The sequence below is a fragment of the Pan paniscus genome, chromosome 11 (assembly GCF_029289425.2).
Source record: "Pan paniscus chromosome 11, NHGRI_mPanPan1-v2.0_pri, whole genome shotgun sequence".
In the NCBI taxonomy this organism is placed as follows: Eukaryota; Metazoa; Chordata; class Mammalia; order Primates; family Hominidae; genus Pan; species Pan paniscus.
Window position 1 is genome coordinate 118,337,454 of NC_073260.2, and position 13,046 is coordinate 118,350,499.

Sequence of the window (13,046 nt, forward strand, 5' to 3'; positions counted from 1 at the left end):
ATAAACCTCTTTTGTTTTTAACCCTTTCCAATTTGCCCAGAGAATAATTACTGGCAGCGCTTCTGCAGTGTTTAAGATAACTTTGCCACGAAAGATCTTGCTTTTATTATTATTTTTACATCTCTCTAGTATATCAACTTTGGAAACAAAAGACATCATTCTATTTATAGCATTCTGTTTTTAGTAGTGGTATTTTCATTGATAAAATATAGTAATTCCTGATCGCTGAAAATGTCAAATCCTAGAAAATGTAGCATTCCTACATGTGATGTTAACATTCTTGAACACTTCTTGAACAGTTAGTTGCTTGCTGAAGTTTCATTTGGTGAATCTCATTTTTTCTGAAATAGACAATGCTGATGGTAGTTCTGTTTAGAAATAACTCCCAAGAACAGTTTTTGTATTCTATTTTTGCATTGAAAATCAGATTTGCTTCAGCCTCAAAGAGATGTTTATGTAAAATTAAATAAGTGCTGGCAGCAAGCTGCACTTTTTTTTCTAAATGGAAAAAGGGTTAAATTACCCAGCTTCAGGTATATTTTTATGGCAACACAAATTGACTAAGATGATTATTCAAATATCTTCATCTGTTATTCTCTTCTTCATCAGTAGTAGCAAGTTAAGACCACATGCCTGATACCACCAAAGGTCTTAATGAATATTTGTTGAATAAAAGTGGACCTGCTTAAAATTTTGCTAGTTTATCAGGGAAAAGGTTTTGGGGGTTTGGCAGCAGGAGGTGTGTGGAGCAAAAAGTGGTTGATATAAAAGGCTATAATTAAGTTTATCACTATTCACAGGTTCAGATTATCTCAGCTATTCCTGCCTGGTGATGTATCAAATATGCCAAAGTTGGCTATATATGGTTGGTTCAAAACCAGTCTGCTGTATTATACCCTTATGTGCCATCTCTTTTTATTTTAGTTCTTGTATTCTTAGTAGATTTTGATAAGATAGCATGTATAAACATTGGAGTAGTAAATATTTGATAACAGATAAAAATAGTGCGTAAAACATTCAGAGATACTTAAGTCCTTACTTCCCAGCTTGAAACACAAGGCTTTGCTTGCTGTGTTCTTCCACTTTGCTGTGGAAATTTTGTTGGTTGAATACTTCATTTTAGGCTTCATTTTTCAGTATTCTGTTGGATTAAAATATAATATTAGTTCATTTGTCTCAACTTAAAAACAAACGGAAACAACTGTGGCTAGCTCACTACCAAATTGGTAACATAACCATATAGAGGAAATAATTATTTCAGTAAAGTTTGAACATAGTATTCTAACTATGCATTCATGCTAGGATATGGTACTCTGCACTGCATAATGAGGCTTCGGTCAATGGATTGCACATATATAATGGTGGTCTCACAAGATTATAGTGGAGCTGATAAATTCTTATCACCTAGTGCTGTTGTAGCCATCGTAACATCCTAGAACAATTCATTACTTGCGTGTTTGTGGTGATGGTGGTGTAAACAACCCACTGCACTGCCAGTTGTATAAAAGTATAGCACATACAATCATGCATAGTATATAATACTTGGTAACAAATGACTATGTTACTGGTTTATGTATTTGCTATACTATACTTTTTATCATTATTGTAGATCGTGTTCCTTCTACTTATTAAAAAACAAGTTAATTGTAAAGCAGCCTCAGGCAGTTCTGTCAAAAAGGTATTCCAGAGGAAGACATTGTTATAGGAAATGGCAGCTCCATGCATGTTATTGCCCCTGAAGAACTTCCAGTAGGGCAAGATATGGAAGTGAAAGACAGTGATATTAATGATCCTGACCCTGTGTAGGCCTAGACTAGGGTGTGTGTGTTTGTGTCTTAGATTTTAAGGAAAAAGTGTAAAAAGTAAAAAATTAAAATTAAAAATGTTTAAAATAGAAAAAAGCTTATAGAATAAGGATATAAAGGAAGAAATTTTTGTACAGCTGTATGATGTTTGTATTTTAAGCTAAGTGTTATTACAAGAGTCAAAACATTAAAAAAATTAAAAGTTTATAAAGTAAAAAAGTTATAGTAAGCAAGGTTAATTTATTATGGAAAAAGGAAACAATTTTAAATAAATTTAGTGTAGCCTAAGTGTACAGTGATCATGAAGTCTATAGTCGTGCTCAGTAACGACCTACGCCTTCACATTCACTCACTACTTATTGACTCACCTAGACTCATTTTCCAGTCCTGCAAGCTCCATTCATGGTTAATTGCCCAATACAAGTGTACCATTTTTTAATCTTCATACCATATTTTTACTTTACTTTTTCTGTGTTTAGATATGTTTAGATACACAAATACCACTGTATTAGAATTGACATTTTATAATCTATTCTCTCCGAAGCCTACAACCTGAAGGCTTCCTCTGCAAATAAGAACTTTGGTTTCCACAATCCTTTATTTTAACCCAGACATTCCTTTTTATTGATCCCAGTTGACTGTAGTCTTTTATCCCTTACCCATCTCCCAGCTGAACCCCTCCACCCCACGCTTCAAGTTATCCCACCTTTCTGGACCAAATGAATGTATTTCTTAAATGTATTTGATTGAAGTCTCATGTCTCCCTAAAATGCATAAAACCAAGCTGCACACCAACCACTTTGAGCACATGTTCTCAGTATCTCCTGAGGGCTTTGTCACAGGCCGTGGTCACTCATATTTGGCTCAGAATAAATCTCTTCAACTATTTTACAGAGTTGGACTCTTTTTGTAGATAGTGGAAATACTGGTACTGAAGTTCTGAGACTGTTTTGTTATACTTTAGTATAGAGGAAATAAGTAGATACATTATGTTACATGGTTTTGACTGTAGGGGAAAGGAGACACAAACATAAAAGAAGTCATGAGAAAACCTATGGAATGTTAAATATGAGTCAGCAATATCGGTGTGCCCATATCTTAGTTTCTTAGTACTTTCTCCACTGAAAGGAACAGCTGCTCCAGATCTGGAGCTGGTAAAGTAGTGGTGAACATGGAACATCCTGTTGTGCCAGAAAGCAGAGTCACTAAAAAACTAGTGAGGCTAGTTGAATAGGGAGGGGTCTAGTCATTACAGAAGGAATGATAGCATTGAAATAGGCCTTGTTGTCTGGGATGCCACCCGGAGTTCTTGGTGCCACAACTGAGGAAATCAAGGAAGGTGGACACACCAAGGGTGAGGTTAGAGCAGAAGTTTAATAAATGAAAGAAGGAGAGAAAGCTCTCTGCTGTAGAGAGGGGCCCTGAAAAAGGGTTGCTGTTCTATAGTGGAATACAAGGGTTTTTATAAATGAGCTAGTGGGGAGGGGGTACTTTATTTACATAAGGTGTGAAAAACTTGTTAGGACTAGGTGTGTCATTTGCAGAAGGCATGAATTTCTGACAACCCCCACGCTGTCCTTCCAGTGTGCATGTGGGCTCGTAGCCTAAGTTACTTCATGTTGTTTGACTTCCCTTACTGTGCACGTGTTGGGGATAGAATCCTCCATTGTGGACATGCCTAGCTCAGTGTAACTCCCCTTGTCTGTGTAGCTGTAGGCATGTTTCAAGCATGCCCTCCTGAGCAAGCTTCCTTATTTGAATATAACCAAAAAAGGAAAGGAATGTGTTCACTGAGGCCAACTGAATGTATATGAAATTTGAAATTTGCTGATTACACAGAAGGCACTCTTTTGTGCTGGAGCTTGCTTCCTTATCTATGTTTGCGGCTTGATCTCTCAGGCTGCTCTTTGTTAGAAGAGCAGTTCTGCCGAGGACTTTGCCCTATTTGCCTAGCTGGTTTCTTTCTTCTTTCTCTCTCAGGATCAGACAAATCACCATCTTGCAACCCCCAATTTAATACTTGATTCAAGCAAGGGACATCAATCGATGTGATACCTTGATGATCAAGCTGGGTCACTGTATTGTACTGAAAAAATATGGAGTTCTGTATCATAAATTGCAGAAAATTCCATATTCTCTTAGTATGGTTCTGCAATCTGGCTTCGACATCAGGGTATGACACTGTGCTGTGGTTTGTGGAGGAAGCAGGACTTCTTCTCCAGTCTTAAACTCTCTGACATTGCCTGCAATTCTATCAATAATTATTGCTTCTTCTTTTTAAGTATTGGCCTCCTGTTTTGCCACACTACAAACAAACAAACAAACCAAATTATCCCAGCAGTGGTTACAACTTAAATCTCTTATGAGCTTCATATGAATAATCTCTTCTAGCAGTTAAAAGAAGAGCATTGAGTTCTTGGGTTAGAGGACTCGTTAGAAGGTAAACTTTAGGCACCCTTATTTTGTCCCTGGACAAACCTCTGGAGGCTAAAACTCCAGATGATCTTGTCTAGGTAGAACTGCTATAACATTATGTGCATGCCACCTATTTACATCCAGTCCCATGTGCAAAATCCTCAGTGGTCAGCCAGTTGAAGACTACCTATTCTGTCCCTCAGTCTTGCCATGGGAGTAAATGTGCTCACACAGCTTGAAGACTTCACATGAACTTTTATTTTCTTCCTCTGATTCTCCTACCTTTGTTGGTCAAGAATGCTTAGAAGCAGAGGATCTTACATATCATTTTACTGAGCCCCTAACTTTACAGATGAGTAGACTGAAACTCTGAAGATTAAGTGCCTCGCCCAGGATTATGAAACAGAACCAGGAACAGAATCTAGCCTCCTGACTTCCATCTTGATGCCAGTACTTCCCTATCCTGTCTTCCTCCATTCTTTCTCCCTTTCCGCCTCAAAACAGGAAGAAAATAATCAGAACTGGGAATTTAACTCAAAACACTCAGCCTTTCTTTATACACAAAGCAGTTGTCCAACTTCTTTGAAATAATAAGTTTCTGAATATGGTTGTTAATTTGTAATCACACATTTGGGATAATAACATAGGGAACCCAATTGTAGTTGTATTTGAAGTTGTACATAAAATAGTTTAAATAGTAACCTGCACACAGTAGATAATGAAGTAACACTTTACTAACATAAAAACTGCATTGCCTTGATGTTGTTTGTTTTCTCTTCTACCCAAAGATACTTATATCCTAGAAAAAACAATTCCTGGTCATTAAAAAAAGTTACTTTTTTTATAATCTTAGAATATTTTAATAAAAAGTTACATTTTCAAATGAATATGGGAAATGTTCCAATCTACATTCTATCTCTAGGAGAGTCAGATTCATGTTGGCATAGAAAAGGTGTTGATAGTCCTTTATTGAAGACTCATGGGTACCTTTGTTTAACTATTGTTTTCAGTAGTTATTTGATCTCATAACATTTTTCTCCCCTCTTATCACCCTCATGGACTAGTTTGAGAGAACGCACTTGGAAGAACTTTGCCGTAAACCGGTATTAGCTTGCATAATTGAGCAAGATAGAGAAGCTGAAAATACCACATTTACGGTGGAGTCATTGACACAGAGAAAGTCAACACCCTTTATAGAACCGCATGATAAGTCAAAAGCATAGTCAGGAAATATTTTCAAATCCTATTCTGAAAAAGTATTTTCTTCAAATAACCTGCAAATTCTTTGCCTTGATCACTCTTTTCACCATTTTTTTCAGACTAAAATTGACTCATTACTCTCCTATTTTTATATCAGAAATATTTCAGAATATATGGCAATAGGAACATCACTTGTTCTTTTTTGCTGCTATTCCCAATGATATACAGCATATATCCCTGCACACTGGTTATAATACTCACCTAATTTATAAAGTGCTGATCTCAGATGATGAGGTTTCCTATAGTCAGCAATTGTAGTATTTAAGGCAGTTACATCCCAGTTCTACTTATATAGACACACACACATGGATTAAGCAACATTGGATGACAGTATTTGATGTATGAGGCAATGCAGATGGAGCTACTTAAATGCATTAGAACGTGTGGGAGCTTATCTTTTTCCTCCCGTCAGATCCTAAACAGAGATTATTTTAGCTGTAGCACTTTCATTTTATTTATTTATTTATTTTTTTGAGACAGAGTCTCCCTCTGCTGCCCGGGCTGGAGTGCAGTGGCACGATCTCAGCTCACTGCAGCCTCCACCTCCCAGATTCAAGCAATTCTTCTGTCTCAGCCTCCCAAGTAGCTGGGACTACAAGGTGTGTGCCACCACACCTGGCCAATTTTTCTGTATTTTTAGTAGAGATGGGGTTTCACCATGTTGGCCAGGCTGGTCCTGAACTCCTGACCTCAAGTGATCCTCTTGCCTCAGCCTCCCAAAGTGCTGGGATTACAGGCGTGAGCCACTGCACCCGGCCTAGCTGTAGCACTGTCAAAGAGTTACACTTAGTTAATCATTAACTTTTATAAAATCTTTGCAATATAGGCTCTAGGTAGTGTTTATTGCATAACATATAATATAGAAGGACACAGATTGTTTCCTTTCCTTTCTCTTTTCTACAGAAAGTTGAAAACATTTAAAGTATTTTTTTTCTGATTATAAAAAAGATATATGTGCACTTAGAAAATATGTAAATGACAGGAAAGTGTATGTGTGGTAGATCCTGACATTCTTTTTTCTATGTAAAAAATTATACACATCTCTTTTATTTAAAAAATAGAATCATACTGCAAATATATTTTAAGCTGTTTTTTCCATTTTCCAATTAACACTATATCATAAATATTTTCACATATTAGAAACATTCTTTTACAAGTAACATTATAAATAGCATTCAATCATAGAACTATATCTTAACGAGTCTTTTATTGATTAACACTGGCTGTTTCCAGATTTTATTTTTGTTTTTGTTTTCTAATATTGCCAGTGTTGCAACTGACAGTTGTGTGTGTGTGTGTGTGTGTGTGTGTGTGTGTGTGTGTGTGTGTGTGTATGGGTATATGGGTGTGGGTGGGTGTGGGTGTGTGTTGTGATTCTTTGAAAATATTTATAAGTTTATTGGTAGCATAAACTCCTAGTAGTGGAATTGCTGGATCAGAGGGTACATGTATCTTATAGTTTGACAGATATTAATGAATTGACTTCCAAAAACTTGTATTAATTAACAGTTTTGTGAACAATCCAGGGGAGTACCCTTTTCTCCATCTTTCTAGCAACAATGAGTGTCGTTACCTTTGAAATGTTTGCCTTTCTAAAGAGTGTAAAATATCTGATAGTTTTGAATTTTATTCCTTTATTTCGTGAAATTGAGCATCTTTAAAAAAGTATATTGTTAATTTCTATAAATTATTGATTTTTAAGGACTCTACCTAAACTAAGAAATTAGACCCTTGTCTGTGATTTGTGTTACAACTTTTTCCCCTGTGTCATTTATGTTTAGATTTTGCTAATGGCATTTTTTGGCCATACATAACTTTTCAAATATTATGTGGTAAAATATAATCAGTGTTTTCTTTGAGAACTTCCGGTTTTGTGTTCTGCTTCAAAATACCTTTCCTCTTCCAAGATTATAAATAAATTTACTTATGATATTATCTAAAACTTTAATGTTTAATAGTTTATAGATAAATCTTTGATTGACTCGGTGTTACTTTTGGTATAAAGAATAAGTTAGGGCTGGGTGTGTGTCTCATGCCTGTAATCCCAGTGCATTGGGAGACCTAAGCAGGAGGACCACTTGAGGCCAGGAGTTCAAGACCAGCCTAGGCAACATAAAGAGATCCTGTCTCTACAGAAAAAATTTTTAAAAATTAGCTGGGCTTGGTGGTGTGCACGTGCAGTCTTAGCTACTTGGGAGACTGAGGTGGGAGGATCACCTGAGCCCAGAAGTTTAAAGTTGTAGTAAGCTCTGATAGCACTATACTCCGGTCTGGACCACAGAGTGAGACTCTTGTCACCAAAAATGAAAAAAATAAAGATAGTGAAAAAAGAATACATTTGGGATTTTTTTTTCCTTCCAAATACATACCGCAACTACATTTGAAATTCAGTTCAGACAAAGTAAGTTTCACATGTTATGTTGGGACCAGTATGCAGAGGGCTATGAATGCTACAATAAGGAGTTTGAATTTTATCCTATGGACAACACTAATCTTTTGAAAGTTTCTAAAGCAAATGAGAAACATCATCTAGAGTGTGTTTTGTGAATATAATTTTATGTCTGTGTGAAGCACCATCTGAAGGAAGGAAAGAAGGGAGACGGAGGCAAAAAGAATGAATAGTTAGGAGGCCAGTTAAAATATCCCAGGCAAAAAGCAGTGAGGACCTAGTGAGGGCAATGTTAATGGGACTAACGAGGAGGGGATGGAATGATGAGTGCTACAGGTACTTCATAGAGTCCTTGCAGGTTGGTGTGAGTAAGGGCCCCAGAGATTCCTGTTCTGTACCACTAAGTCATGCAGTTACCAAGTGGCTGAGTCAGGATTAAAACCCAAGTCTCACTCCCAGTTTAGGGGCACGTCTGCCACAATGCCTCCTTGGCTCTTTCTGGATGTGGGTGTACCTGCTCTGGACTGGGGATGAGGGGAAGCAGGGTGCTGAAGGGAAGTGGACATAATTCCAGTGGTTAATAATAGGAAACTCAGGTGGGGAGTTCAGTGACAGGGACAGGGAATTAGTTTGATGTGGGGCAGATGGAGTTTGAGGTACTTGAGGAACAGTTATGTGGACATTTCAGCAGGGAGTTGGAACTAGGTGGCCAGAGGCCAAACTGAGCCATGTGGATTTGCTCTTCATTTGTGAAGGCATGATAGTTTATTGTGTGGGAGTGAATGAGATTGTCTTGGCTGAGTGTGGAGCAGGAAGAAAAAGCTGTGAGAAGATGAAACTCTGGGATATCTAACATGTAAGGGGAAAGAGGAGAAACGAAGTTAATAAGAAGACCAGACAGAGAAGCAGAAAAAAGAAGAGTTCATATTATGAAGGCTAAGAGAGAACACTGTCTCAAAAAGCAGGAACAATTGGTAATGAGTACTATAGAGACCTGGATGAAGATTAAGAGACATTGGAGGAGTCATTTAAGTATGGTGGGAATCTCAAAACAACTGCACTGGACTGCACAGAGTGGAGAAGGAGGAAGTAAGACATTTCCAAGAAGTATAATACAGTAATGAAAGGGAACAAAGAAAGAAAGAATGGTATCTTTACACAGTAGTGTGGAGGAGGGAAGATGCTACTTACTAGCTAGGTGACCTTGGACAAGTTGCTTGATGTCTCTGAAGCCTCAGTTTCTTAATAATAATGAAAATTTTCATAATAATAACTGTTATATTACCCATAATAATTTCATAATTTAACTCATTAGGTTGTTGTGAGAATTAAATGAGAAGATATATTTTCAGCACTTAGCACAGTAGAAACTCAATATATTTGTTATTATTATTGTCATTAATATTGAGGTTTATATTGGGATGTGATAGACTCTTGAGTATGCTTCAATGCAGAAAGAAAGTAGCCAATGAAAAGAGGAAAACTTATATAATATTTCCAGAGGAGACACAGAAGAGAGGGGGAAAGAACACAAGTAGAAGGATCAGCTTTGAAAAGGAGGAGGCACACTTCTTCCTGCAGGAGAGGCGGAACTAGTGAGAGAATGAGAGAACATGTGAAGTTTTAAGGTCTAGGGATGTGAACTTAAGGGTCTTATAAAATGGCTTCAATCTTTGTAATGTAGGTTCTGAAAGAGACAGAGATTAAGAGAAATAAGCATTGGTTTGAAGTTTTAAGGATAAGTGGGAAAAATCTGAAACAGATCCTTAGAGAATATAAAAAGGAATTAACTTTGGAATGTGGTGTTATTGTTCAGTGAGCATAGAGTTTCAGTTTTGGAAGATGAAAAAAATGTTCTGGAGATGGAGAGTGGTTATGGTTGTACAACAATGTGAATGCCACTGAACCGTACACTTAAAAATGGTCAAAATGGTAAATTTTATATTATGTTTTATATTATGTTTTACCACAATTTTAAAAAATGGTTCAAAAAGGAATTTTTTAAATGGGAGTGGAGGAAGTAGAAAGATGGGAGTTTGTTCATAAACAGAAGAATTCCAGTGTTCCTTATCTTAGAGACAAAGATGTTCTGATGATGATGGTGGTCAGAATGAGATTTTTTGGGTGAACTGCTGAGGAGTGTTAAAGAGTCAAAGCAGTCACTAAGGGTGACAACAGCAATGAAATCACCAAGGGTGACAGCAGCAGAGGCAATAGTGAACAGAAAAGGAGGTCAGGGTCCCTAGTGACCAGAAAGGAAAGACATTAGTTTAAGTAGTTGGGCCCGGGGTTGGGGATGGGGTTAGAAAGGCTTTCTCTACTAGCCCTGGGAAATGTGCACACAAGAAAATGGAGTGGGTTTTAAGAATATGGCATCACCAGGGGAAGTCACATTTTAGATAATCATAGGAAATAGTGCTTTTGAAGGAAAAGGAGGGAGAGAGTAAAGAGTGTGCTTGTGTGTGTGTGGGGAACATCCCAGAGGAAATGACATACATTTAAATTAGGGAAACAACCTGAAAGATTTTAATCTGTCAAGAAATAATAATTAAATAAAATAATTTAAATAGAAATTTATTAGTTGGTCATTCACCTCTGAACAACAACAACAGTGAGAAATATATGAGGTATTGTCATTTTCAAAGATGCAAATTTGCGTAGTTTTCTCTTTGGCTGAAGAAATCTTCCAGAAACTTACATCCAACAAATATTGAGCACCCTTTACATGCCAAGGACTATGTATTCCACCATCATTAACTCATGGGGTGCTGCATGAATGTTTTCATTTCACATTGTCATATTATCTACATCTGATCAGCTGGAAAATCATTTATTGAATCACTAACCTCTTATATGTCAGACAATGCTCTTTGATTAGCAATTTCCCACTTTTAAATGCTAATACCTTTAAGAATGTTAAGTTGGCTGTTGGACTTTCTTCTTTTATTGTGAATTTTACTTTCAAAATAAATTCATTTAATCAGATTGATTTGCTGTGATGAGTCTTGTTACAATGCTGAGTTTATGAGAAATTCTTACTAAAAATGCATACTCATTATGGAAAATTTAGATAATACAGAAAAGAGAAAGTTTGACCTTTGATGTCCTAGAGAGTAAATTCTCTGAAAAGAGACACAACTGGGAATGATTGTAAGGAAATCCTAACCTCCTCGAGATCCTGAGGGCACAAATGATGCTGGATTTGCATTTGCTTGTACTACAGCATGGAGTGCTGCCTAAAAACATTAATAAATAAAATACTACTTCTAGTACTGGGCTAGGTGCTGGGGATACAGTACTGAACAAAGCAAACTGTCTTGCCCTCCTGGAGTTTACTTTCTATTGGGGAGATAGAAGTTATTCACATAGTTGTACAAATATGTTATTAATGAACAGTGATAAAAAAGAATTGGATTCGTAAAGAAGATAAAGTAGAATGGTACTAAGGTAGTGTAGTCAGAGAAGGTGACATTTAAACTGCACCCAAAGGGCGTGAGGAACATATGAAAGGGAAGAGACACAGGGAAGAGAAAACCTCAGGGGCAAAGGCCCTGAGATGGACAGAAGCCGCAGTGCTCAATGAACAGAGAGTGCTAGTGTGGCTGGAGCAGAGCGGGCAATGGGGAGAGCATAATGTGAAGGGGCTGGAGACAGAAGGGGACAGAAGCTTGGTTGGGCTGGGCCCTGGAGGCCAAAGGAAGAAGCTTGGATTTCATTCAGAGTGCATTGAGAAGCCAAAGAAGGGTTTTGAGTAACATAGGATGTGATTTGATTTTTATTTTTAAACTAGTGCTGTGACTATCATGTGAGAAACAGATAGAGGGCAATAAGAGGGAAGGGATGAGACCAGCCAGGAGTCTGCATTAATTCAGATGCTTAATAATGGTGGTTGTGGTGATGATGATAATGATGATAGTAGTAGCTGCAATGTTTGGCGTCTTCTGTAAGACTGATGCCCTACATATATTATCTCTAATGTCACTGTGATTCTGGAGTTTGGATATGATTGTCTCCCTTTTAGAAGTGAAGAAATAGTGGCTCTTGCAAAACGTCACATAGGTAAGAAGTAGCAAAGCCAGAATCTGATATTAGGGCTATCTGGCTCTTTCTCTTAGTTCATGGAGAACATTGGTAGAATGGGGCATAATTGAATCCCAGGACCTTATATTTGATTAATCTCCTTGTCAAGCTTGGTTTCTCTTGAATGGGAAGAGGATCTATGAGGATATAGTGGGATGAATGAACATATTGCTGGGTACTGGAAGCAATACCAGTGGAATCAGTGGAAGAAGACAGGTCCTGGCTGATAAGGAGAGGAAATGGGGATTATGACTAAGTTTGCCAACACAATATGACTTCATTCTGGGAGATTTTGCAAAGGGGCAGAAGTGGAGGAGAAGCGGGGGATGGGAGCACAGGGGAGGGCGTCACACCAATCCTCTACTCCCTTGGGTGTAGCAGTTTCACTTCTTTCTTAAGGGAGATTAGAATACATGATATAGAAAAAGGTAAGATAGAAGTTTGGTGAGTAATGAGACAGCACCTTCCTCACCCAATCTGGATCACTTCCTGTCCCCTACCCTCCACCACTCTGAAAGTTTCCATCTGCCACTTTCCTGGACCCTGGGGAGAACACTTCTCCTAGGGAAAGGAAATACTCTATAAAGATACCTAGTAGATCAATCTATGACTCAAGCCAAACCCCTCGTGAGAAGAGGGAGGGATAGTGTGAGATTTTAGGGAAGCTTTCTTTTATGTCTTTAAGGTAAACAGTACTTATCATTTGTAAAGTACTTCTGTGCTTTGCCATGGTTTTCCTGGATGTGGTCTTATCCAGTCATTTCTATACATTGGCACTACCTGCCCCATCAACTTTTCCAACCTTACTTACCCCTCCCTCCATACTCTCTACGTTTAGACCAATTAGACTGTTTACCATTCCTCAATTCACCATGCACTTGCACACCTCCATGGCTTTGCTCAAACTATTCCTCTCGCTAGTGCTACCTCATCCCTTTGTCTGGGAAACTCTGTTTAACCATTGGAGGCCAATTCAAATGTTTTGATCTCCCTGACAACCCACAATCAAGCCGACTTTATTGTTTCCTCTCTCCCTTCCTTATCTATTATATATATAATAATATATCCAACTCTGTTTGTTTTCCTACCTCCTCCAC

The 13,046-nt window shown here is 37.7% G+C and overlaps 1 protein-coding gene and 1 long non-coding RNA gene across 6 annotated transcripts in view; one reads left to right on the forward strand and one right to left on the reverse strand.

The window, feature by feature from the left end:
- LOC134728586 (uncharacterized) overlaps positions 1–13,046 on the forward strand; it is a 194,391-nt gene that overhangs the window by 174,265 nt on the left and 7,080 nt on the right. The window lies entirely within an intron of this gene.
- The window catches only part of IL33 (interleukin 33), a 42,037-nt gene that overhangs the window by 15,128 nt on the left and 13,863 nt on the right, over positions 1–13,046 (reverse strand). For all 5 annotated transcript variants that reach the window (XM_034967120.3, XM_003823384.5, XM_034967117.3 and 2 more), the window contains one exon: positions 1,040–1,141. In XM_034967120.3, coding sequence (XP_034823011.1) covers positions 1,040–1,130 — 91 coding nt within the window. In that variant the 5' untranslated portion in view covers positions 1,131–1,141. The remainder of the gene's footprint in view (positions 1–1,039; positions 1,142–13,046) is intronic.